General features: G+C 40.4%; 1 protein-coding gene across 3 annotated transcripts in view; it reads right to left on the bottom strand.

Annotated features, from left to right (window-relative positions):
• Positions 1-3,001: 3,001 nt before the first annotated feature.
• The window catches only part of LOC120912609 (methyl-CpG-binding domain protein 3), a 44,728-nt gene continuing 24,655 nt past the window's right edge, over positions 3,002-23,074 (bottom strand). For all 3 annotated transcript variants that reach the window (XM_040322621.1, XM_040322622.1, XM_040322623.1), the window contains 5 exons: positions 16,893-17,052; positions 12,902-13,039; positions 8,728-8,818; positions 6,473-6,650; positions 3,002-5,754 (listed from right to left, as the gene is read on the bottom strand). In XM_040322621.1, the coding sequence (XP_040178555.1) occupies positions 5,580-5,754; positions 6,473-6,650; positions 8,728-8,818; positions 12,902-13,039; positions 16,893-17,052 (742 nt within the window). In that variant the 3' untranslated portion in view covers positions 3,002-5,579. The remainder of the gene's footprint in view (positions 5,755-6,472; positions 6,651-8,727; positions 8,819-12,901; positions 13,040-16,892; positions 17,053-23,074) is intronic.

The following is a 23,074-nucleotide window of genomic DNA, read 5'->3' on the forward strand; positions in this document are numbered from 1 at the left end:
AGATTTAAAAAGAGATCCTTGTCCCATACTTGACTTCTTATGCCAACTCTATTGCAGGATCGGAAGGTTTTAAACCGGAGTCACTTATTGCACATATGTCCGTATTACCAAAATCAGGGAAAGATTTTACTTGCTGCAGAAGCTTCAGCCAACAATCATTACTTAACGCAGATTTAAAGCCGTATGCCAAAGGTTATAGCTACTAGATTACTCACTTTGATCCCACAGTGGATAGGACTGGATCAGACAGATTTATCCCTGGACGTTAAGCCAGGGACAACTCCCTACGATCCCTTTCCATTATTGCCTATGTTAGGGACAATTTCCAGCCCAACCTGGTACTTTCAGCCAATGCCAAAAAAGCATTTGACAGGGTGGACTGGGAATACCTGATGATAACTATGTAGTTCCTGGGATTAGGCCTAAGAATGTTTCACCGATTTGCATATTTGTATGCCCATCCAACTGCCCGCATAAACGTTAATGGTTTATTAAGCAACACATTCGCTCTTAACAGTATGTGTTGGGGATGGCAAGTGTCACCAATTTTATTTGCCATTTATTTAGAACCCTTTCTTTCGACTGTACAGATTTAACCAAATATACATGGTGAGAAAGTGAAGGGAAAGGAACATAAATTATCTGCATATGCTGATGTGTTATTTCATGTTTAATAACCAAGGATTACTCTGACAGTTTATCTAGATCAACATTTTAAAGTTAAGATTAAATCTGAAATATTGAATATCTCAATACCGATACCTGAAACAAACCTTGAAACCGTTATTTCCCTTTACTTGGCAATCAATGTTAAAATATCTAGGTATTTATCTTACTAGTTTATTTTGACATAACCATCTCCCCTTGCTTAATAGCATTAAATTAGAACTAGGTAAATGGTCTTCCCTTTTCCATTCGTGGTTAGGGAAGATCAATGTCATAAAGAGGAATGTCCTTCCTTGAGTTTTATATATTTTTTAAATGTTACCTCTAGGAGTCCCACAGGATTTTTCTCAACGCTTCAATCTACTATTGCACACTTTATCTGGAAGGAACAGTGCACTAGAATATCAAGTAATATTTTATAACGCCCTAAAAGAAGGGGGGCTAGCCGCACGCGGAGACCACCGTCATCGTTGACAGGACTGCACACTGAAGAGGTGGATATCTCGGTTGTGGCAGCAGCGCAAAAAATGACGTATATATACACACAGTGAGCGGTCCTTAAGTGGTTAATGGAGGAATTAATATGCAGCAATAGGGAGTTGGACAGGAGACATTTCAAGCCATTTTGCCCAGGTCTTGAGTTTAAAAACGACTATTAGTGCTCCGAATGAAAGATCCTGAGCTGGGTCTGAAGTTATCCGTACTGATAGATAATTGTAGTAGGAGCACTCAAAGACATAAGTTGTGTTAATGTTATATTTCTATCTGCAAAAATTTGTATCTGTATGCTAGTCCTCCAGATGATGACTATGATTGTTTTTCCCCTTCCCCTCTTTCTTTTGTATACCCCCTTTTTTTTTTGTAAAACTTAATAAAAAATATTGGAAACAAAAAATGACTATTGTACTACAAATTAATTTCAGACTCCTATATACTGGATATCTATTTTTCGCAAGATTTTGTTTCCCCCCCCTTTTTTTGTTTTCCCTCCCCCTTCCAAAAAAATAAATAAATTATACGAAAGGGAAGGGAATTAAAGGTTTGTGTTTGTAAAAATGTAAGCTATATATTATAGGATCAAGACAGGCTGCTTTTTTTTTTTACACTTTGATTGCATACGATTTGGCAAATGGAGATGTGAATTTATACCGTTTTGATACTATTTGGGTGTTTTGATATAGAATATACTGTATTTTTCTAAATCGCAGTAAAATGTTCGACAACCAAGCTTCTTTTGGTGACCATGTCCCCTGAACTGGCAGGGAATCCAGGATCCCACTAAGCCTGACAAACTGGCATCCATTGTCAATACTTTTCACGCCACATGGGATTCCAGCAAAAGGCTGGATAGCCACTATTCCAAAGAAAGGTTGGTTTTGGTGTTCAGAGACCTGGGGCATTCCAAGGACAGCGATCTTTTGGCACAAACTTTCGGAATGTTGACCTCCAAGTCTAAAAAGAAGCTGTGCATACTTAAGTGTCCCACCAACTAGGAGGCGCCAAGGTCCCTGGTTGTAACCTGGCCTGTGCTGTAGGAGCAGCAGGTCCTCTGAGAAAATAGGCATTTCCAATAATGCACCAGTGCATACCCCATTCAGGTTCTCAACCATGCTTGCACAGTAGCACAGGGCTGTCCATGCGCAGTAGGCTAGCAAAAGAATCTGAGACCAGTCTCCCACTAACAGGGAAGCATGTGCACTGCTCCAATACAATGATTCTCACAGCACCCTCTAGTGGTGCAACATGCTAGGACAGGCATGGAGATGCATACCTGCACCACTGGTCGCAGAAGCTGCTCAAAAGCAGAAAGGCAGCCCCCTCCCCATAATATGGGGCAATTAGATACATAGTAGACCACAACCCTGGACCTGTGAAGCACCCTACCAGCTAACTCACAAAAATTGCCTGCCAAAGCGAGTTACACACACAGAATGCAGGGCCAACACAGCTGACAGGTCCCATACTTCCTCTGGAGGTACCTATACTGTACCTTTGAAATTGACGATCTAAAGAGACAGATCTGAAAAATGCCCACTGCTAGAGTGTATAAAATTCTATACACCAAAAGCAGAAAAAAAAAAAAAAAGGTTCTCAGAAAGATGAATCCATATTCTACAAACACTAGCAAAAAAAATTCAGTCAATGTTAGAAGTGGAAGGGATTATGCTGGGTGTCGAATCACCTGGAGGTGGAGCATACACCATAAGTCCAGGAATTAACTCTGATGTACAAGAATTAGACGGTATAAACATTGCAAAAAAATAAAAAGCAAAGTGAAATGCCACTATTTGTTCTAATAATTTGATTTGAATAACCAACATGATCTACAATGGTGGCAACCGTAAGTGTTAAAATTTATTCAGCCGTTTGTAGACTAAGTTATATCTTAGTTACACATTTTCATGTAAGCAAGCACATTATGGAAATTTGTACAAATGTTTTAATATTAATACATGAAAAAAAAAAAGTCTTGGCGCAAGTAGCACCACATAACACTGAGTAAAGTAAATATCACAACAAAATGTATATACTACACACTCTCACTATTGGTTTTCCATGAAACATTTTATATACATTGAACACCAACTTTGCCTAGGTGGCAGAATCCTGGATAACAATAACCCACCCCCTTATTACATCTTTTAAAAATTCCAGTAGAAAGATTTCCATGCAGTAGTTTTTAAATTGAGGAACAACTGCATTTTTTGGACTCCACATGTGCCTGCTAATGCTTGATACACTTCAGCTTAGAAAAAATGCAGTTTAAACATATGCAAATACCTTCCATTATCACCTCCCAATCAACATTTTTCAAATGATTTTCTTTTCAAGAAGTACCTCTTTTAGGACCTGGTGAAGTCATCACTGAATCTGCACCCTGATCTGTGTTTAGAATTTGGTGGGAGGGGCTGGCAGGCTCACCTAAATGTCAACACCCTGCCTCATGTGATTTTTTTTACCCAAGTCAGCTTTCTATGACAAAAAACATCCCCAGCAGCCCTTTAAGGGCTCATTTACACTTGCTTCGGCTTCGAACATTAAGGGCTAGTTTACAGTGGTTTCAAAACAAGGTTTCGGACAGGCTTTGCTTCAAAATATATACCCCATGTAGCTTTAGTGGTGCTTCAAAGCATCCATGGAAGTCTATGGCAAAGCTCGCTTGAAGCCCCACCAAAGCCTCATCAAAGCACAAAGCGAGGTGTAAACAGGACTGTAAGCCAACCATTTTATTTAGGGACAGGGGCTTTGACTAGCGTTCAGACAGCTTTAGCAAAGCGTGACCGAAGCCATGTTTTGAAGCAAGTGTAAACTAGCCCAAAAAGTACCGGTATATGCCCCTTCCTGCTGGCCACTGGAAGCTGCAGACTATGTTTGCAATGCCTTCATTTTCAGTCTGAACAGACTTGCTCCTATTGATTTCTAATCAAACAACTGATCAGCAGATTGCACAGCTCAAGTCTGCTTGTCTAAAGCTAGCCAGAAATGTCTGATTGCAGAGTAAGCCGCTGTGAGAGGTGGTCAAACAGTATGGATCAGAAAGAGGCGATTGATGAACAGATGTCGTTCAGACAGGAAGTGAGGGTGGGCTCAAGATAGCTGTTGCAGCATTAGTTCTAGGGTATTAAGAGTAATGGTTTTACCATCAGAAAGGACTAGTTACAACAGTGGGGGAAAAAAAGGCAAGACAAAGTTAAACTTAAAAAAAACCTTGTAACCAATTTTACAAGGTTTTAAAGATTCAAGATCTGTATGAGAGTCCATTTTCCAGTCTCTATGAAATCTACCTAGTAGCACCGTTCTGTGCACTCTATTCAATAGAAAAGGTTCACAATTCAGAAGAATCAGACTAGTTTCCAAGTAATCTGCTCAGCCAACATCTACCTTGTGAGGAAGTGAACCTAATAAGAATTAGCTGACAGCTTATCAAACACATTTATATTTTGTAAAATGTTCTGTACAGACATCCTTAGTGACATTTATAACTGGTATAATCAATAACTGCAAAATATTTAAAGACACTACTGTGATAGTACCACTTGCATTAAAGCAAACTAAGCAATAAGATTGCTAGCCATCACAGAGGAGACAATTTCACAAACTTTCATTGTCCACCTCATTTAACATATTTAGCAAAATCAGTTATGTCAATTAGAAAGCACTAACTTTTTAAAGGGCATACAAAAAAACTTCTACCAGGTTTTCATGGTGTGTGTAGGACTGCTTCATTGGCTAATACAAATCTGTGTCCAGAGGGAGCAGGCAAGCTCTGTCACTACCAGAAGTGCCAGTTCTACCTGCTCAGAATGGCCCAACATTCTGCCATAGCAAAAGGCAATGACAGCTTTTTGTTCTTCCTAAAGTGACATTAAAACTTTAATCTTCATTTGTGCCATTATGAAAAAATAAAAAAAGGGAATGTTTATTCTCAGACAATAAAAAAAAAAAAGCTTTAATAAATATTGAAATTGTGTCCGCATGAAAATCATGATTTTTCACACCAAAAGTCAACATGTGAGGGCAGAAATATGGAAACCGCCATTCTCGATTTAATTTACGGACCTTTTTACAGATATTTTTTGCTCAAAGCCTAGAACAAGCATACAGCCACTGGACAACAGACCTGGAGCTTTCACCTTTATAACCAAGTCAACAATGGTGGTTACTATATTTCAATACTCGCAGATTACATTTCAGTAAAAGGTGAGCCTTCAAGTAGAAATTTGCCCATATTTGTTTTGCCATGAAAGCTTATCAGAACAAATCTCCCGAAAAGGACCCAGAAGAAATAGTCAACCAAGGCTGCCTTACAAAATGTTATTTTGCATGCAGTATTGTTCAAACCACAGAATGCAAAAAGAGGGTGGAAAAAATATGTCCCAGGTCTTTTATTGCAATATTTAAGCAATATAGTCTTATACATCTTCTGAAACTTGTTCTCTGGGATCGTCGTCCTCATCTTCATCATCTAGATCTTTTTCCAAGGGGGGACCCACATCTTTTGAAATTTCATCTACATGAGCTAGCATATCTGCCATAAGAGCCTCTTCCAGCTTTTTTCTCACTTGCTGCACAAGTTCTTCTTGTTTCCTAAAAATACAGAATAAGCCATTAAAAATGAAATAGGAAAATTATCACTTTTGGGAACAGAGCTGTTCAAATGTTTAGTTCTTCCACTTGGTTGACATATGGTACACCACCAAATGTCTTAGTACCAGAGCTAGCATCTTTCTAGAAGTACCAAAACAACTTGCCTAATAAGCACTTGTGCAGTCTGACCTGACTAGGAACCTTTTGGGATAAAATAGCTGATTATATATATATATAAAAATAAAGTATTCATGGGTTTTGTGGGACTTTAGGCAAACTATAGGACATAATTTCACTGCAAATCTGGTAACAGAAGTATTCCTACTTAACCCCTTTTCTGCCATTTAAGATGGACTTCATGCCAGAGGCCAATAGGCGAGCCCCTGATCATGTGATCACCAATTGGTTGCAAGGACCATGTAATTTCGAGCACGCTCCAGATTCCCAACCAAAACAGCTTGGTCACACAGTGCAGGGGGCACGAAGGGAGCGCGCTCCCAGGACAACCGTGGCACTGGCTGTACGCATGTACACGGCAGCCCAAAATTTAAGCCCACCACTGTGCTGCCACAAATATGCATATGACTGGCAGTAAGGTATTTGACAGAAAATACAATTATAGGACTCAAATCGTCCTTGAAAAAGCAAAGTGTTGAATCAGTAATTTCTCCAGAACACAGCCCTATTTCCTTATTTTCTGCCTATTTTAGCTTTGTACCTTATGTCTTCATCTGTCACCATAAAAGCCTTGCAGAGAGGCTGTGAAGTATTAAGCCAGACTCCAGGATTCTTCTCCACTGCAGCAGACAGTTGTCCAGTTATTGGCATAGTACTTGTGTGTAGAGCACTAGCAATGGCAGACAAAAGAGTTTCATCTGTACACCCAGGACCAACACCTAAGAACAAAACAGAGTTGCATTGTTGGAGGGGATTAAGTACCAAGTGTTGGAAGTCAAACTAAATATGGACTTCTACAGACATGAACCAAACTATCCAGTCTAATAAGTTTCCAACTTGGCAGCACAATAAAGGCTAGTAACAAAAGGTTTTTCTGTTTACTTTGAACAATTTTCCTCACGGAGGGAATGTATGAAAAAAGTGCAGATAGTGTATATGTAAATCTTAACCACTTGCCGACTGGACCATAGTAAAAATATATCATTACTTTGACGTTAAATACCAGGGTTATGGCAGCTAGCCATATTGTGTTCACTAAAAAAAAAATTTTTGTTTTGCAGAATTTTTTTTTTAAAAGTGTAATGTTTGGTGGTTTGAAGCAATTGTCTAGCAAAACAAATGACTTTTTTTTATATGTACGTATATGAGAAATGTCAATGGGGGTTAAGTTGTCAACTTGTGCCTGAGCAACCTATGGTCAGAACTGTGCATTATCACGGAGGGGAATGCTGTTGTAGGCTTAAGCCCATGCAAATAATGGATTGAAGAAATTTGGCATTGCAGTAAATTTTGCAGCCTTTTGCTTACATAACGCAGAAGCTGATACTGGTAAGGTGGGTGTCATTTTAACGCTTTTCTGGATACAAAAACTTTATTCAACGTTGCAAGTGGGGGGAAAAAGGTAAATCTCTGTCAGTGTTTACTGCTATGTTCCAAATGGGTTAAAATCTCTAAAAAGGGGACAGATGAATAGAAAATTGTGGTTAGTCTTAAGAGCAACAAGAGAAGCAATTGGAAACAGAACATGAATTTCAGGAACCGCATTCCTGGGTGGAGCTAGTAGGATGTGTGGACACCATCTTGGATGCCGAGCGGCCAGCTGTTACATGCGATTCCTGGTATTCGTGTTCTGTGGCAGATAAACCATTGTGCAATTTAGTGCTTTTAATCTATGTTTTTATTTAAAAGTTACTTAGCAGTTTTACACTATGGATTGTACTCTATTAGATTTTCTGGGTATATTTGCACATTGTGGAAGTGCTGCAGAATCCCCCCCATGACCTGAAGGAGCATCCAGTCAGTCCACGCCATTTTTTTACCTCAAGCGCTGTTGACTATTCTTTGCACAAAAGTCATGCAGCTTTGGTGAGCTGCTTTAGTGTGCACAGGGGTGGCGCGTCTGCACTTATGGGTCTGTCCTAACAGGATAGATTTTACACCAATACCGCAACAGTCATAAATTAACCACTTCAGCCCTGAAAGGTTTTACCCCCTTCCTGATCAGAGCACTTTTTACAATGTGGCACTGCGTTGCTTTGACAATTGTGTGGTGGTCGACGCTGTACCCAAACTAAATTTTGCGTAATTTTCCCCACAAATGGAGCTTTCTATTGGTGGAATTTGATCACCTCTGCGGTTTAAATTGTTTGCGCTATAAACCAAAAAACACAAAAAGCGTCAAGTGCTATATAAATCCCCCCCGATTACTGTGTAAATGTCACTGGCAGGGTAGGGGTCAACACTAGGGGCTATCAAGGGGTTAAATGTGTTCCCTCTACATGTTCTAACTGTGTGGGGATGTGAATGACTAGGAGAGAAGCCATATAGGTTTTTCCAACCGCTATGGCTCCTCTGACAGCATAGGGATGTGTACACGCATGCACGCGGCTGCCCTCTGGTGGCGAAAAACAGGTAGACCGTACCCGTACATGATGTCGCCCAGCCGTGCCATAGTATGCGTGACACGGTCGGCAGCTGGTTAAGGACTTGTCTTTAACATCAGATTTTTGTTCACTCAATTGGATGGTTTATTGGGAGGAGTAGTTATCACGTCTGGATTATATTTTGTATTACATAAGAATTTTTGGTCACAGATGTGTTGTGGTTTATGAACTTCAGTAACTATTTCATATGGGGTTTTTTTTTTTCTTCACGGTCATATCATGCACAATTAAATTATGTACACTAGTTGTGTGCAATTCACTTTGTACAAGTTGTCCCATTTCTTAAAAAAAAAAAAAGAAGAAATGTATGCAGTTTGCGCTGCACATCACATATGTTAAAACAGACACTTACCCTGCAGTCCCTTTGGCAACTCCATCGTTTTCACCAGCTCTTCTGCTATGTCGAAAGCATTTAAACCAGCTAGTTTTTTTTCCCAAAACAGCTGCAGTTGGAGAAAAGATAAACATATTACTGAATTGGTGTGAGTGCAAAGTATGAAATACTAAGTACTGAACACAATCAACCCCCATATACGATGCCTTATTCATAAATCTTTGAATTTCCAGGTCTGTGGCCAAGTTCCAATGTCTGAATGGCCACTATGAAATTTGGGAGGCAACAAAAACACACAATGTTTTTTTTCAAAACCCAATTTATAAAAAGTACTATGATACCATGGCTACGCTGATTTTTATAAAAAGGCAAGAACATTTATATTCAGCATTCCCTGAAGTGGTAGGGAAACTGGGGAAAGGCAAGTATGTGCTGCAGGGGAGGGCTACATTAAAGTAAGCCGGATTGCTTTGACCTGCATGTGTAAAGAAACATCTCATTATTAAAAATGTGTTATACAGTGCCTCAAAAATACCCCACCAAATGTAGAAAGTAACAGAAATACAGCAGTTGAAAAATCTCTAGATACCATCCTAAAAATATTCCATCAGAACTACAAATCTGGTAAAGATGAATTACTGCATATGAACAGTTTTTATTTTAATATGCAGCCATCAGGTGTAATTCTTTGCACCTTTTGGCATGTTTTCCAAGCACTTGTCTGCTTTGTTGAACAATGCCAATTTACAGTATCTCGGTAAACGCAAGCTAAACACCCATCATAAATATCAGTCAGACAAACAAAACCACTTCTGCTGTGATCTCTTAGAAAACCTATAGTTGTGTGTGATTCAACTGGTGCAATTTGCTAGCCTGTTTGAAAACCCAAATATTAACCACAAACTATTACAATTTATTATTAATTACTAAAAAAAAAAAAAAAAAGGAGTGTCAATGATCCTTATATATAGTTGCGCTCATAAGTTTACATACCCTGGCAGAATTATATTTCTTGACCATTTTTTAGAGAATCTGAACGATAAAAACTTTCACTCATGGTTAGTGTTTGGCGCAGACATAATCAACTGTGTCAATCAACTTTAAATCATAATGACAACAGAAATTACCCAAATGACCCATTTTTTGATACTGCATTCATCTTGCCATCAATTTTGACCAAATTTTCTGTGCCTTTGTAGCTCACACATCCCAAAAACATCAGCGATCCACCTCCGTGTTTTACAGTAGGAATGGTGTACCTTTCATCATAAGCCTTGTTGACTCCTCTTGAAATGTAGCGTTTATGGTTGTGGCCAAAAAGCTACATTTTGGTCTCATCAATCCAAATGACTGAGCCAGAAGGTTTGAGGCTCGTCTGGCGTATTGCAAGCGGGATACTTTGTGGCATTTGGGTAGTATTGGCTTTCTTCTGGCGACTCGACCATGCAGCCCACCTTTCTTCAAGTGCCTCCTTATTGTGCATCTTTAAACAGCCACACCACATGTTTTCAGAGAGTCCTGTATTTCACCTGTTAATTGTGGGTTTTTCTTTGAATCCCAAACAATTTCACAGGCAGTTGTGGCTGAAATTTTAGTTGGTCTACCTGACCGTGGTTTGCTTTTAACAGACCCCCTCATTTTCCACTTCTTGATTAGAGTTTGAACATTGCCGATTGGCATTCTCAATTCCTTGGATATCGTTTTATATCCCTTTCATGTTTTATACAGTTCCGCTAACTTTTCCCGCAGATCTCTTGACAATCCTTTTGCTTTCTCCCACTCAGAATCCAGAAACCTCAGTTCAGCACTGGATGAGAAGATGCAAGGGTCTTTCAGGAGTCCAGAAACTCATTGACCTTTTACACACACACACACACACACACACACACACACACACACACACACACTAATTACAAGCAAACAGATCACAGGTGAGGATAGTTACCTTTAATAGCCATTCAAACTCCTTTGTGACAAACTTGTGTGCATGTTATCAGGCCAAAATCACCAGGGTATGCAAGCTTCATTTGGGTAGTTTCTGTTGTCAATATGATTTAAAAAGAGTAAACACAGACGATTTATAATAAACGGTCAGGTAGACCAACTGAAATTTCAGCCACAACTGCCTGTAAAACACCAACCATGAGTGAAAGAAAGGTTGTTGTGTTATCATTCATATTCTCATAAAAATTCTCAAGAAATCAAATTCTGTCAGGGTATGTAAATTTATGAATACAACCGTACACATTGTCTGGTTGAAAAAAAAAAAAAAAAAAAGACAAGTCCATCTAGTTCAAACAATAGAAGGGAAAAAAAAAATGTAATATTGGATATTCCCTGGATCAACTTCACATAGAAATATCAGTATCCAGTTATATTATGTACATTTAGGAAAGAATCCAGGCCTTCCTTAAAACAATCTGAGCTGGCCAGAACCACATTTTAACAGTTCTTACTGTGATGAAGCCTTTCTGTATTTGGAGATGTCTCCAGACATACCGTATTTATTGGGGTATAGCGCGCTCCCGCATATAGCGCGCACCCCTAAAGTTGGCCAGAAATTCCTGTGGAAAAAAGGATTTTGTACTTACAGTTTTGGTGTCCTGCGCGGCGTCCATCGGCGGCCTCGTCGGGTCGGGTGTCCTCTTCGTCAGGTCCGGCGTCCTTCCCGCGCCGAGTTTGAATATCGCGCCGGCATATACCGAGCGTAGTACACTCGGGCAGGCTCGGCTACTGTCGCGCTCACGTCCTGTACGTCCAGGACGTGAGCGCGGGAGGAGCCGAGACTGCCCGACTATACACGAGTGTACTGCGCTCGGAATATGGCGGCGCAGTATTCAAACTCGGCGCGGGAAAGCGGGTATCGGCGTATATCGCGCGCCCACGATTTTGCCCTGATTTTCAGGGCAAAAAAGTGTGCGGTATACGCCGATAAATACGGTAAATAGTGCCCCCTTGTCCTCTGTGATTACCTTAAAGTGAATAACTCCACACCAAGTTCACTATATAGACCACTTATGCATCTTGATTATACCCCCTCCTTAATCGCCTCAAGAGATTAAAATTCAGTTCACCTAATCGTTCCTCACAGCCAAGCCCCTCCATGCCTCTTATCAGTTTGGTTGCTCCTCTCTGCAGAGTTTTGGGCACACTGCAAAATATCATGTTGATGAACTGGTGCCCAAAACTGAACTGCATATTCCAGATGAGGTCTTGCTAAATAATTTGTACAGAGCAAAATGATCTCTCTCTGCAGTCCATGCCTCTCAATACAAGAATGAATTTTGCTCACTTTGGAAACTGCAGCTTGGCATTGCAATGCAGTTATCAAGCTTATGATCTACCAGAACACCCAGATCATTCTCCACTGACTCCCCAGTGTTTCTCCTAGTATGTAAGATAATTGCATAACTTTGCATTTATCAACATTAAACCTCTATTGCCACACAGTTGCCCAATGAAACGAATTTGTCCCGAATTTATAATGTACTATATAATGTACCTTTCACAAAAAATAAATAAAAAATTGTCAAATGATGTGTGCAAAAAGCTCTTTGCTGCACAGATTATTGCTGATCTGCAACTTTAACAGATACAATGGGTCTTAAAGGGGTTGTAAAGGTTTGTTTATTTTCCAAATAGGTTCCTTTAAGCTAGTGCATTGTTGGTTCACTAACCTTTTCGGATGACTGCTCGGATGGTGGAAAGCTTACTGGAGGAGAAACAGGAAGTGAGAAATTCAGACAAAGAAAAAAATATTTACAAGGAAAAGGTAAGTGAACCAACAATGCACTAGCTTAAAAGGAACCGGTTTAGAAAATAAAAAACAAACCTTTACAATCCCTTTAAACAGTGGCTGCTCACAATTTTGGGGGATATAGAACTTCTCAAAATTTCAGAAGGTTAAGACACACTGGGGTTTAAGTGCAGTCACTGTAGATCCAAAGGGGACCATGCAAGGAAAATAAACAGCATTTTGCTTGTGCATGATGATAAAATCAGCAGATTCCCCCGATTTCAGATCTTCCCCTCAGATTTACAGCGACTGCACTTTCAAGTGTATTTGCAGTGCACTTGTAGTGCAGAGTGGATTTGCCTTTAGTAAATCAACCCTATTGTTTGTTGTCAAGTACAGCAATAGACAATTAGGACAGTTAATTTTGGATTTTCTTTAATAAGCCCTCAAGTTCACCTGACGTGGCTGGTCAACTGCTTTCTGAGGGTCACTTTTCACTTTGTTGGTAGGATGGTTTGTCACTTTGGTGACTGGTTGCTTGAAGATGGACGCAGTCTGCCGGACTGGGAGGGCAGTGTTCAAATCAGGCTTGCCCTGAAAACAGAAAGGAGGTTTACTCTACAACCTTTGCTTAAAAGCCTATATAAAACCAAACCTTTAATGTATTGCAGTTTACAAGTCCTTAGATTTGATCGCTACAATTTCTTTTATAGTCAAGCTTTTATTCCCCCTCTTTATTTTCATCTGGTGATTCTCTCAGTAACACTTCCAGTCCTAGGGTGACAACAATTGCATGTCATTCTGTTCCATGACAGACAGGAGAGGAATAGTGTTCTCTAGTCCTATCTTCTATTACCAGTAACAAGGGGGCATGGTACTGCAGTCTTCAGAGAACAATTGTATCAATGGTCAGCACAGGAAGTTTTGACCTCATTGTTAAAAAATACCTTGTAAAAGGTTTACATACCAGTTAAGACTCCTTGAACATGGGGCTCGTCTAGCTGCTGTGCACATCTCCTGGCGTTTTAATGCGCCTAGGGGAAAAAAAGTGCAGTGTCCAATCCCATTGCCTGTAACCTGTCAGTCTATGGCATGCTTCAGCTGGGTTGAGCACTGTACCGAGTAGTGCCAAAACACGTAGGACCTTAAAACACTGTTACTACGGAGTACAGCATTCAGCCTCACCCTGCAAAGCATCAGTGAAAATATGGTCTCACGATTGGTGGTCAGTGGGAGGAATAGTGCCCCATTGTTGGAGAAAAAGAAGCAGCTTGAGTGATGACAGTCATGCCACTACAGACATTGACCAGTTATTAGTTTAGAACTGCCAAAAAAGGAAGGTAATTTAAAGGATCACTAAAGGAAAAAAAATTTTTTTTTTTTTTTTTTTTTTAAATAACAAACATGTTATACTTACCTCCACTGTGCAGTTCGTTTTGCAGAGTGCCCCCGATCCATGTCTTCTGGCGTCCCTCAGGCGGCTGTCTCTGGTCCTCCCCACAATTAGTAACCACAGTCATGCGAGAGCTCGCATTGTGGTCACCAATTGCGGGCGCGCTCCCGTGATACAGCGAGCGGCCATAGCCGCTCACTGTATCACTCGGCTCGCCGCGTCACTGGATGTGATTGACAGCAGTGCCAGCCAATTGCTGCGCTGCTCTCAATCCATCCGCTCTAGCCAATCAGCAGGAAGGCTGAGCGGCGAAGAGGATATCGTGACCGCGTGGGATTTTCGAGGGGTCAGGTAAGTAAAAACGGGGGGGAAGGGGGCCGGCAGCAGCAGATGTTTTTTCACCTTAATGCATAGATTGCATTAAGGTGAATTTTTTTTCCTCTACAACTCAGCGATGTGTCCCCCCCACAAGTAGGGCTTTCCTTTCGTGGTACCTGATCATATGTGGGGATTTTATTTTATGCGCTATAAACCAAAAAAAAAAAAAAAATATTTACTTTTTGCTTTAATAATCCCCCCCCCCCCCAAAAAAAATTCTTAAGTTTAGGCCAATATGTATTCTACACATTTTGGGGTAAAAAAATTAAAACAAAACAAAAATCACAAAGAGCATATATTGATTGGTTTGTGCAAAAGTTATAGCATCTACAAAATAGATATAAAATATGTCATTTTTATTATTTACTAGTAATGGCGGCGACCATTGATTTTTAGCAGGACTGCGACATTGCGGCGGACAGATCGGACACCTGACATTTTTTTGGGGAACCAGTGACGACATTTCAGTAATCGGTGCTAAAAATATGCAATTATTGTATTATTGACACTGTCAGGGAAGAGATTAACACTAGGGGCGATCAAGAGATTAAATGTGTTGCCTCCATGCCTTTACTAACTGTATGGGGGGGGGGGGGTGTGTGTACAACCCAACGTACAATGACAGCGATTAGCGGGAACCAGCCACATTGCCACTAGGGGCAATCAAGAGATTAAATGTGTTCCCTCCATGCATTTACTAACTGTATGGGGGGGGGGGGGGGGGTGTGTACAACCCAATGTACAATGACAGCGATTAGCGGGAACCAGCCACATTGCCGCAGTACAACTGCAGCGGCTGGTTCTTAAGTGCTTATATTGGTCCTGTCATGCTTTTTTTTTTTTTTTTTTTTATTACAAGGGATGTCTACATTCCTTGTAATTGGAAAAAAAAGTGATTATTTAAAAAAAAAAATTATATAAAAACCATGAACATAAAATTCCCTATTTTGTAGACGCTATAATTTTTGCGCAAACCAATCAATATACACTTATTGCGTTTTTTTTAACCAAAGATATGTAGAATACATATGAGCTTAAACTGAAGAAATATGTTTAAAAAAAAAAAGGATATTTATTACTGCAAAAAAAAACAAAAAAAAACGTGTTTTTTCAAAACTGGCGTTTGTTTATAGCACAAAAAATAAAAACCAGAGGTGATCAAATACCACCAAAGTAAGCTCCATTTGTGAGGAGGGGGGGGGGGGGGGAACATAAATTTTGTTCAATCACAATTGTCAGTTAAAGCAATGCAGTGCCAAATTGCAAAAAATGCTCTGTCATTAGGGGGGTAAAACCTTCCGTGGCTGAAGTGGTTACGGCACCAGGATCTGTAAAAAAAAAATGGGGTTAACACTAAGTGGTTAACCAAAAATATGTAGCAGACTACATGACCTAAATTTATGAAGAAATTAGATTTTTTATTTTTAATAGATATGTTTTATAGCAGAAAGTAAAAAATATTGTTTCTTTTAAAAATTATCAATCTTTATTTATAGTGCAAAAAAAATAAACATTTTATTTAGGCACAGTGTCGCACAACCGCACAATTGTCAGTTATAGTGCCCTATTGCAAAAATGGCCTAGTTAGGGGGGGTAAATCTTAATGGGGTCAAGTGGTTAATGACATTTTGTATACCTTGTCCAGATGCAATTCTATTGAAATTAAGTCGGCTGACAAGCATGGCAACATGGACAAGGCATCCTAAAAGTTAGTTCATACCTGTCAACGGCAGTGGTCTCCAAACTTCAGGCCAGATGTGGCCCCTTTGCTTGTCTTTATCCGGCCCTTGGGGCACAGTCTCTACCGATGTGGGGCACCCTTAATCCCACTGGCACCAACAATGGGAAACACCATTCCTCCCACTGGCCCAATGATGGGGTAACAATTACCAGTGATGCGGCACAACTCCTCTTCCCACTGATCACCAAGCCTAAGGCACTGTTTAGTCCCAATGAGAATGGGGCATTTTCTACTCCCACTGTCCACCCCCCCCCCCCCCCCCAAAGTCTGAATGACAGTGAACAGGCCCTTTGATTAGAAAGTCTGGAGACCCCTGATCTAGGCTGCCTATAGATGGATTTCAATTCAGCCAGTTTAGCAGGGGCTTGTCACATTTCAATACATGTATGGGCACTGTGGTGCCCAGCTGGAAAATTTCCTCTCGATTAGTGCTGCAGTCTATAGCCTGCTATCAGTGTATTTGGATGGCAGAGAAGCCTTCCTGCCACCAGAAGGCAACATAGCGGATTGACTGGGTACATTTTTTTGGTTCAACCCACTGGTTGGGGGGGAGACACAAACACACACAATTACTCATCTATGGCCAGTTTTAAACCACACATAACCACATTCCCCTAGTACGTTCAAGATACTTAACATTTTACATGATGTGGTGGTTCCCCCTGAAATGGTTTTAGTCTCTCTGGACATTGAGTCTCACATTAGTATTCCCCATGACAGAGGTCTACAATGCATTATATATTTTTCGAATCATCTTGACATTTCCCAGTAGACAGATACCAGATTTATTTTACAACCAATTAGCGAAATGCAAACTATCACACAATTACAACTTTTAGTGATACTTGTTTAAATAAAATGTAATTGTACTTTGCTTCCATATTTAAGCTTCTTTTTATCACCACCTGTAATGTAAAAAAAAAAAAAAAACCTACCTTAGTTTGATTAAGCCCATCATATCGCATTCGCTGCCGATTCTTATTTATTTTGCTCATCAACATTTTTCCTGTTCGAAAATCAAAAGTGCTGAGATCCATTGAGTTGCCAAGGTATCGTGCCAGTTGAGGTTTACTGCGGAACTTCTTCCCACTGGGGCTGAAAAACAAAATTGCACGAGACTACATACTGACTAACTGTACAAATAACTGCAAAGATCATGTCAAGTAATCATAGGGTAAAAGATTAAAAAAAAAAAAAAAATTAGCCTTTGCAGCTTCTGTTTCATGGTTAACACTATGGCAGAAAGCGGTCTGAAGCTTTTAATGTGGTCAGTGCCAGGACCATGGAGACAGTTCTTCAAAATGGCAACAAAGGCATTGAATTTGGCAAAACTCAACTTTTTCATAAACAACTGACCAAAAGTCCCAAACAATTCGTTTTTCTCTTTCATAAACAACTGAAGTTTAGATGCCCAGAAAAAAAAACCACAGATTCAGTTTTGCAGCCGTTAACGCAATAAGGAGCACTGACCAATTGAAAATTCATTTTGAAAAAAAAAAAAGGCTTTTATTTTGTAAACGGTCTTGATAAGTACCATGGTTGAATGATTTTATATTTAAGAAATCTAAAGCAGAATTACATTTTTGTTTTTATAATGCAAACAATCTAAAAATCACAAGTTAAAAAGGGTAGTGCATACCATGCTTGCAAAAACTATGCATCTTGAGGCTTTTTTGAAGGCAGGCCATAGATTACTCTTCTCTTCCCCCCCCCCCTCTTTAAATCATCACTTTTAGTGTTGATGGGGGAATGCCTCTGGCAGTTCCAGCTGGGGGCACGGGGAGCCTGCCCAGATGGCAGAATATAGTGGTTACTGCTAGCGGCTGTAGACGATGGCTGTAACTGTATGTATAAAAATCAAACAGGCTGGTTGTACAATCAGCCTGCCCTTTTATGGATCTAAAAATCCATCATGTGATCCTGAGATTGCATTGTACAGGTTGAGCAGCTGCAGCTTTTCGTACATTCCTTTCAATTCAATATGCAAGAATCCGCAGAGAAAATGTAGGGTGTGCTCAATAGCCTGTATGAATGTAGCCTTCTTGTTAAATAAAATCATTCCTACATAGAACTTCCCGTGAGTCAATGATTATAACTTTTGATGGTAGTACCCCTTAATTTTCTCCCACTAATGCTAAAGCAAAACCATCTTTTATCTGGAATTTTAAAGTGTTTGCAATAAAAAAAACAAAAACAACCTAACAAAAAACACATGCTTAGTTCTGCCATAATCAAGGTGCAACTTCAAAAACTAAAAATTTATTTTGCCCTTTTAACAGAAAAACGTTTTATCTCATCATGTTTACTGCCGTCTGTGTCCCCCTATGGAGTTTCACCATTTGTCATGTTTAAAGAAAGAAAATGCAAAAAAAAAAAAAATTTAGATAGGAAATAGTCTAATAGGGTACTAGTTCTAGTGTCACCCTGGTGTTTCCTTCATTTTGAAGGGATTTGTCCTGAAAAAAAAAACAAACACACACCACACAGTTTTGCCATTAGTTCTACTTTAAGATTGGCAGCCATGGCAATTTAATGAGAAGAACCACACCAATAGGTGCCTGATAGCAGGCAGATCGCAAGCTTGCAAACTATCAATGACAGTCCATAGATGCACACTCATTTTCAGTGGGAGAATTTAATCAACATTCTATTATAGGACTTGCCTAAATGCAGCCTAGCCGATGCAATGACTTTCATTCAGACAAGAGGCACATTTTAATCAGAAGTAGAGATCAGAGGTGGTCTGGCCAATTACCAAGGAAATAGTCTCCAGCCCATAAACCCAACATCATAGATGCTAGCTTCTCATCAGGGCACACAAAGCACCAAAAGAACAGAGTAGTACCAGTCAGGCATTGACATGGCATATGCCATACAGAAAGGCTCTGATGTGTGAAGGTCTGGAGATGTTAATATGAAAAGTTATAAATAAGAAAAAGCAAGCATTAGAATAGGGGATAAACCTTTGGTCATTGTGCAAATCTAATAAGTTTAACCTAGCACACACCGCCACCCTTCCTCAGCAATACAAGTCAGTGAGGAAGCTTGAGATAAGAGGAGAAGGAGGAGTGGTGTCACCATTACTCACGAGTCAAAGAAAATTAAATGGAGTGGAAGGGTTGGACATGCATATCCAATAAAAGAGCCACAAACCAAAACTTCACCTCCACCATGAGCAGCATACACAGGTACAGAAATCCTTCAGGGTGGGACTACAGCCAATATCATGAGAACAAGTCTTGATTGACCAACAAATCCAAATGAAAAAAAAAAAAAAAAAAGTGTGTATGACAACTGGAAAGTGCTGTGTCTGTAAAGTTTAACCAAACAGATAGCAATATTTCCACTAGAAATACTTTTTTTTTTATCCTTTATGATTTCACACCGTTTTTAAAGTCCCTGTAAATGTAAATATCTGTCCCTCCTAGAACATAATTTGAAAATACCTTAAATATGCAGTGTCCCCCTGTAATTCTTTCTCCCCCCGAGACAATCGTAGCTTTAGTCCAGTTGACCCACTGAGATATCATCACATATCCCAGGAGTCTTTGGGCAGTCAAACCAGGAGCAATGCGTTAAAGGTGTGTGCCTGCATGGGAAGTTGATGGGATGAAGAGTCAGTCAGCTTCCACTGTGCACAGCCCGAGGTTCTGCCAGCTGGTGCAGGCAGGATTGGAGCAGTTTACTACATGTATCGGTGGCAGCTGCTGCGGAGAGGATAAAAGCAATTTACTTTGTATAGCGGTGGCGGCTGCTGCGGGAAGGATAAAAAGCAGGTTACTCTGTATAGTGGCTGCGGGGAGGATAAAAGCAGATTACTCTGAAGCAGAAGCTGCTGCTGCAGGAAGGATAAAAGCAGGTTACTCTGTAGCGGTGGCTGCTGCGGGGAGGATAAAAAGCAGGTTACTCTGTAACAGAAGCTGCTGCTGCAGGAAGGATAAAAGCAGTTTACTATGTATAGCGGTTGCTGCTACTGCAGGAAGGATAAAAGCAGTTTACTATGTATAGCGGTTGCTGCTACTGCAGGAAGGATAAAAGCAGTTTACTATGTATAGCGGTTGCTGCTACTGCAGAAAGGATAAAAGCAGTTTACTATGTATAGCGGTGGCTGCTGCTGCAGGAAGGATAAAAGCAGTTTACTATGTATAGCAGTGGCTGCTGTTGCAGGAAGGATAAAAGAAGTTTACCATATATAGCGGTGGCTGCTGCTGCAGAAAGGATAAAAGCAGGTTACTATGAGTAGCGATGGCTGCTACTGCAGGGAAGAGCAGAGAGACTGTATGTGCATCTGTGTCTAGGTGTTCCAGGAAGAGACAAGCCATGGTCTTCACTTGCCCTTACTACAAATGGCCGCCATCACAGTATACCACAGCACTGTAAAAATAACAGCTTCACTTCATATTAAGCCAATTCTAATTCATATACCTGGCTGCTATAGGGTTTTTAAGCTGTATTACATGCAGTGCTGGATTTTGTACAGTTAAATGACAGCGAGGCTCCATGCGGGAGCCACTTTTATTCATTCTGCCGGAAATGGCAATAGGTTGACAGCCAGCATAGCTGTACAAATCAAGTCGGGAAAAAACAATAACACTGGCGGGAATAATATGTATGAAGAATTGGATTGCAAAAAAATAAAAAAATATTACAAATAGACTATAGCCCTTACTCTAAACATCCTGCTCAGTTGCAGCAAACAGCACAAAAACACCAAGACAAAAATATCCAACACAAAAAAGGGAAGGGGAGCAGATGTCCCTAAATCGCAGATGTGAATGTGGCCTAACTGATGCATTCGCAGGAGACCTTGTTCTGTTGAAAGAGAACCAAGACTTATTGTCTGGATCACCAGATGAAAATAAAAGACTAAAAAAGATCCTTTGAGAATATGGAGGACAGGAAGACTAGACAACGTGTGGGCTCATGCATGTTGTCACACTGGTACTTGTCACAGATCTGCTTTTTCTAGCCCTTAAGTACAACATTGTAATGGAACATGACCCCATTAATGCAGTTCTTTTCTGCAATCAAAAAAAAAAAAAAAAAAGGAAGGACACTTGGCAAACACTATTCAACAAACCTATTCCTAAAATTACTTATGCTGATCACATATATCTGCGAAGCCAAACAGAAAGACCCTGCAAAACCTCTAGAAAATTTCAGAGAAGTTAGGAAAAAGAGCAGCCATCAACAGAACAAAAGTCTGAAAATTACATTCAAACGCCTCAAACTGGAAAACCCAATAGTCTGGCATCCTAAAGAATACATCCATATACCACAGCTCCAGTACCCCACCCACTCTACAGCCCCACGTCCCTTTGTTTCTTTTATATTTCACTCCTTTCTTCAAGATACCCTGCTAAAGAATAAGTAAAGTATTAAGGGTGCAACATGCTCCCATCCTATCATTAAAAATTGGAGCAGCTATGCGGAGTTCCACCCACGTCATTTTTTCGCTGTGAACTTTAAATGCATAAACTACAAGTCCCATCTTCTGCAGGAGACTTGCAGTTCTCAATTAACTACTTGGTCACTGATGGGCGCCCTTGTAGTCCATTGACAGCTTTCAGGTGGACGATGTCTGCAGGAGCCCTACGTTTCACCTTTTACCCACCGATTGTAGCTACAATGCTTTGCAGAGTTCTGGAGTTATTTTTTCTTAAAAGTGAGCTTAGCTTTTAGACATAACACATCTATACCCAAAACTGCATTCTGGGAAAAGGTTATCCCTTGCAGGGGTGCTGTACCCCATGCACTTCAGCTATGGGGGAATGGGTAGAAGACAGACTCTGAGGGTGCAATGTAATAACCACCTGTCATTGCAGGAGACCAGGATATCACTAACCACTATTTTGTATTGACAAGCAATGCAGTAAAGCATGGTGGAAATGCATTTCTGGTGGTTAAATTGCCTAGGATCTTAACCTCCCTGGAGTGTGGCTCAGGGTTAATTTTCAGTACCAAAAGTGGTAACCCCGAGCCACACTCAGGATATCCCTGTACATTTACTTACCTTGTCCCTACGATCCCGCAATGTCCTCCCACTGTGTCCTTTGACCGACGCATCTGTCTTCCGTTCCCTGCGAGCACCACATGGGGATTTTGTCCCTAGTACTTTGTCCAGTGCCCTGCCTGCACTTTTACCATTCGTTCTGCCTGGAAACTTGAGAACGTTCATGGCATCCAAAAAGCATCCTTTGAGGTCAAAAGTGGTTTTAGACCAGGTAGAAAACAGCGATGAATTAGAATCACTTGCAGAATTGAGCAATAGTGATTTGTGAAGAAATTCGTCAGACACTGAAAGGGACAACAGCAACGATTCTGCGACCGAGCTCATTGATGTGCGAACTTGGTGCACTATTGACTATTACGGATTAGGCAGCGCCCCCAAGGTTCCCATTTACTAGAGCATCTGGTATGAAAGTAGACATTAAACACAACCCCTTGGCAGAATTAAATATTTCTGATCAATATGGTTACTGGAAACAAAATAATATAAAAATAAAAAGGAGGAGGAGTTACTGAGACAAAGAGCAACAATTAGCCACTACGCATTGAAAGTTTCCAAGAAGCAGAAAGTGGGAACCAGTGACCAAAGATGACATTTGGAAATTTCTGGGAAGCATCTCAAATGATTCTTAAGAATTTCCAATGGAGTTATGTGCCAGAAAGAGATATTGGTATAGATGAAAGTCAAAGGGCATACAAGTGAAGGCTCAGCTGGGTACAATACGTTGCATTAAAGAGCACAATTTGGCGTAAAATCCTACATGCATCAACCTTTGGTATTCAGTCATATACAAAAACTATGGAATGGCAACATCTTCTGTTCTTTCACTCATTGAGCCATTGCTAAATCAGGGCTATTGTGCAACATTCGATAACTTTTAGAGACCATACACACAGGGGCAACACGACTTCTAGCACGACTTTGGGAGGCAACTTGGTCACGACTTAAGTATGAATCATCAGGCAACTTTAAGTCGCCTCCAGGACAGGAGGCTTTCCAGTGGCCAATCAAACAACAATCAGCTCTGTGGGAGGGAGGGGTTTGCCTGAGAAACGTATGTTATCTTCCTGTATTGTTGCTTCAGTTAAGACAGTGATCCGACTTCCA

This window comes from Rana temporaria, chromosome 1, assembly GCF_905171775.1.
Source record: "Rana temporaria chromosome 1, aRanTem1.1, whole genome shotgun sequence".
NCBI lineage: Eukaryota > Metazoa > Chordata > Amphibia > Anura > Ranidae > Rana > Rana temporaria.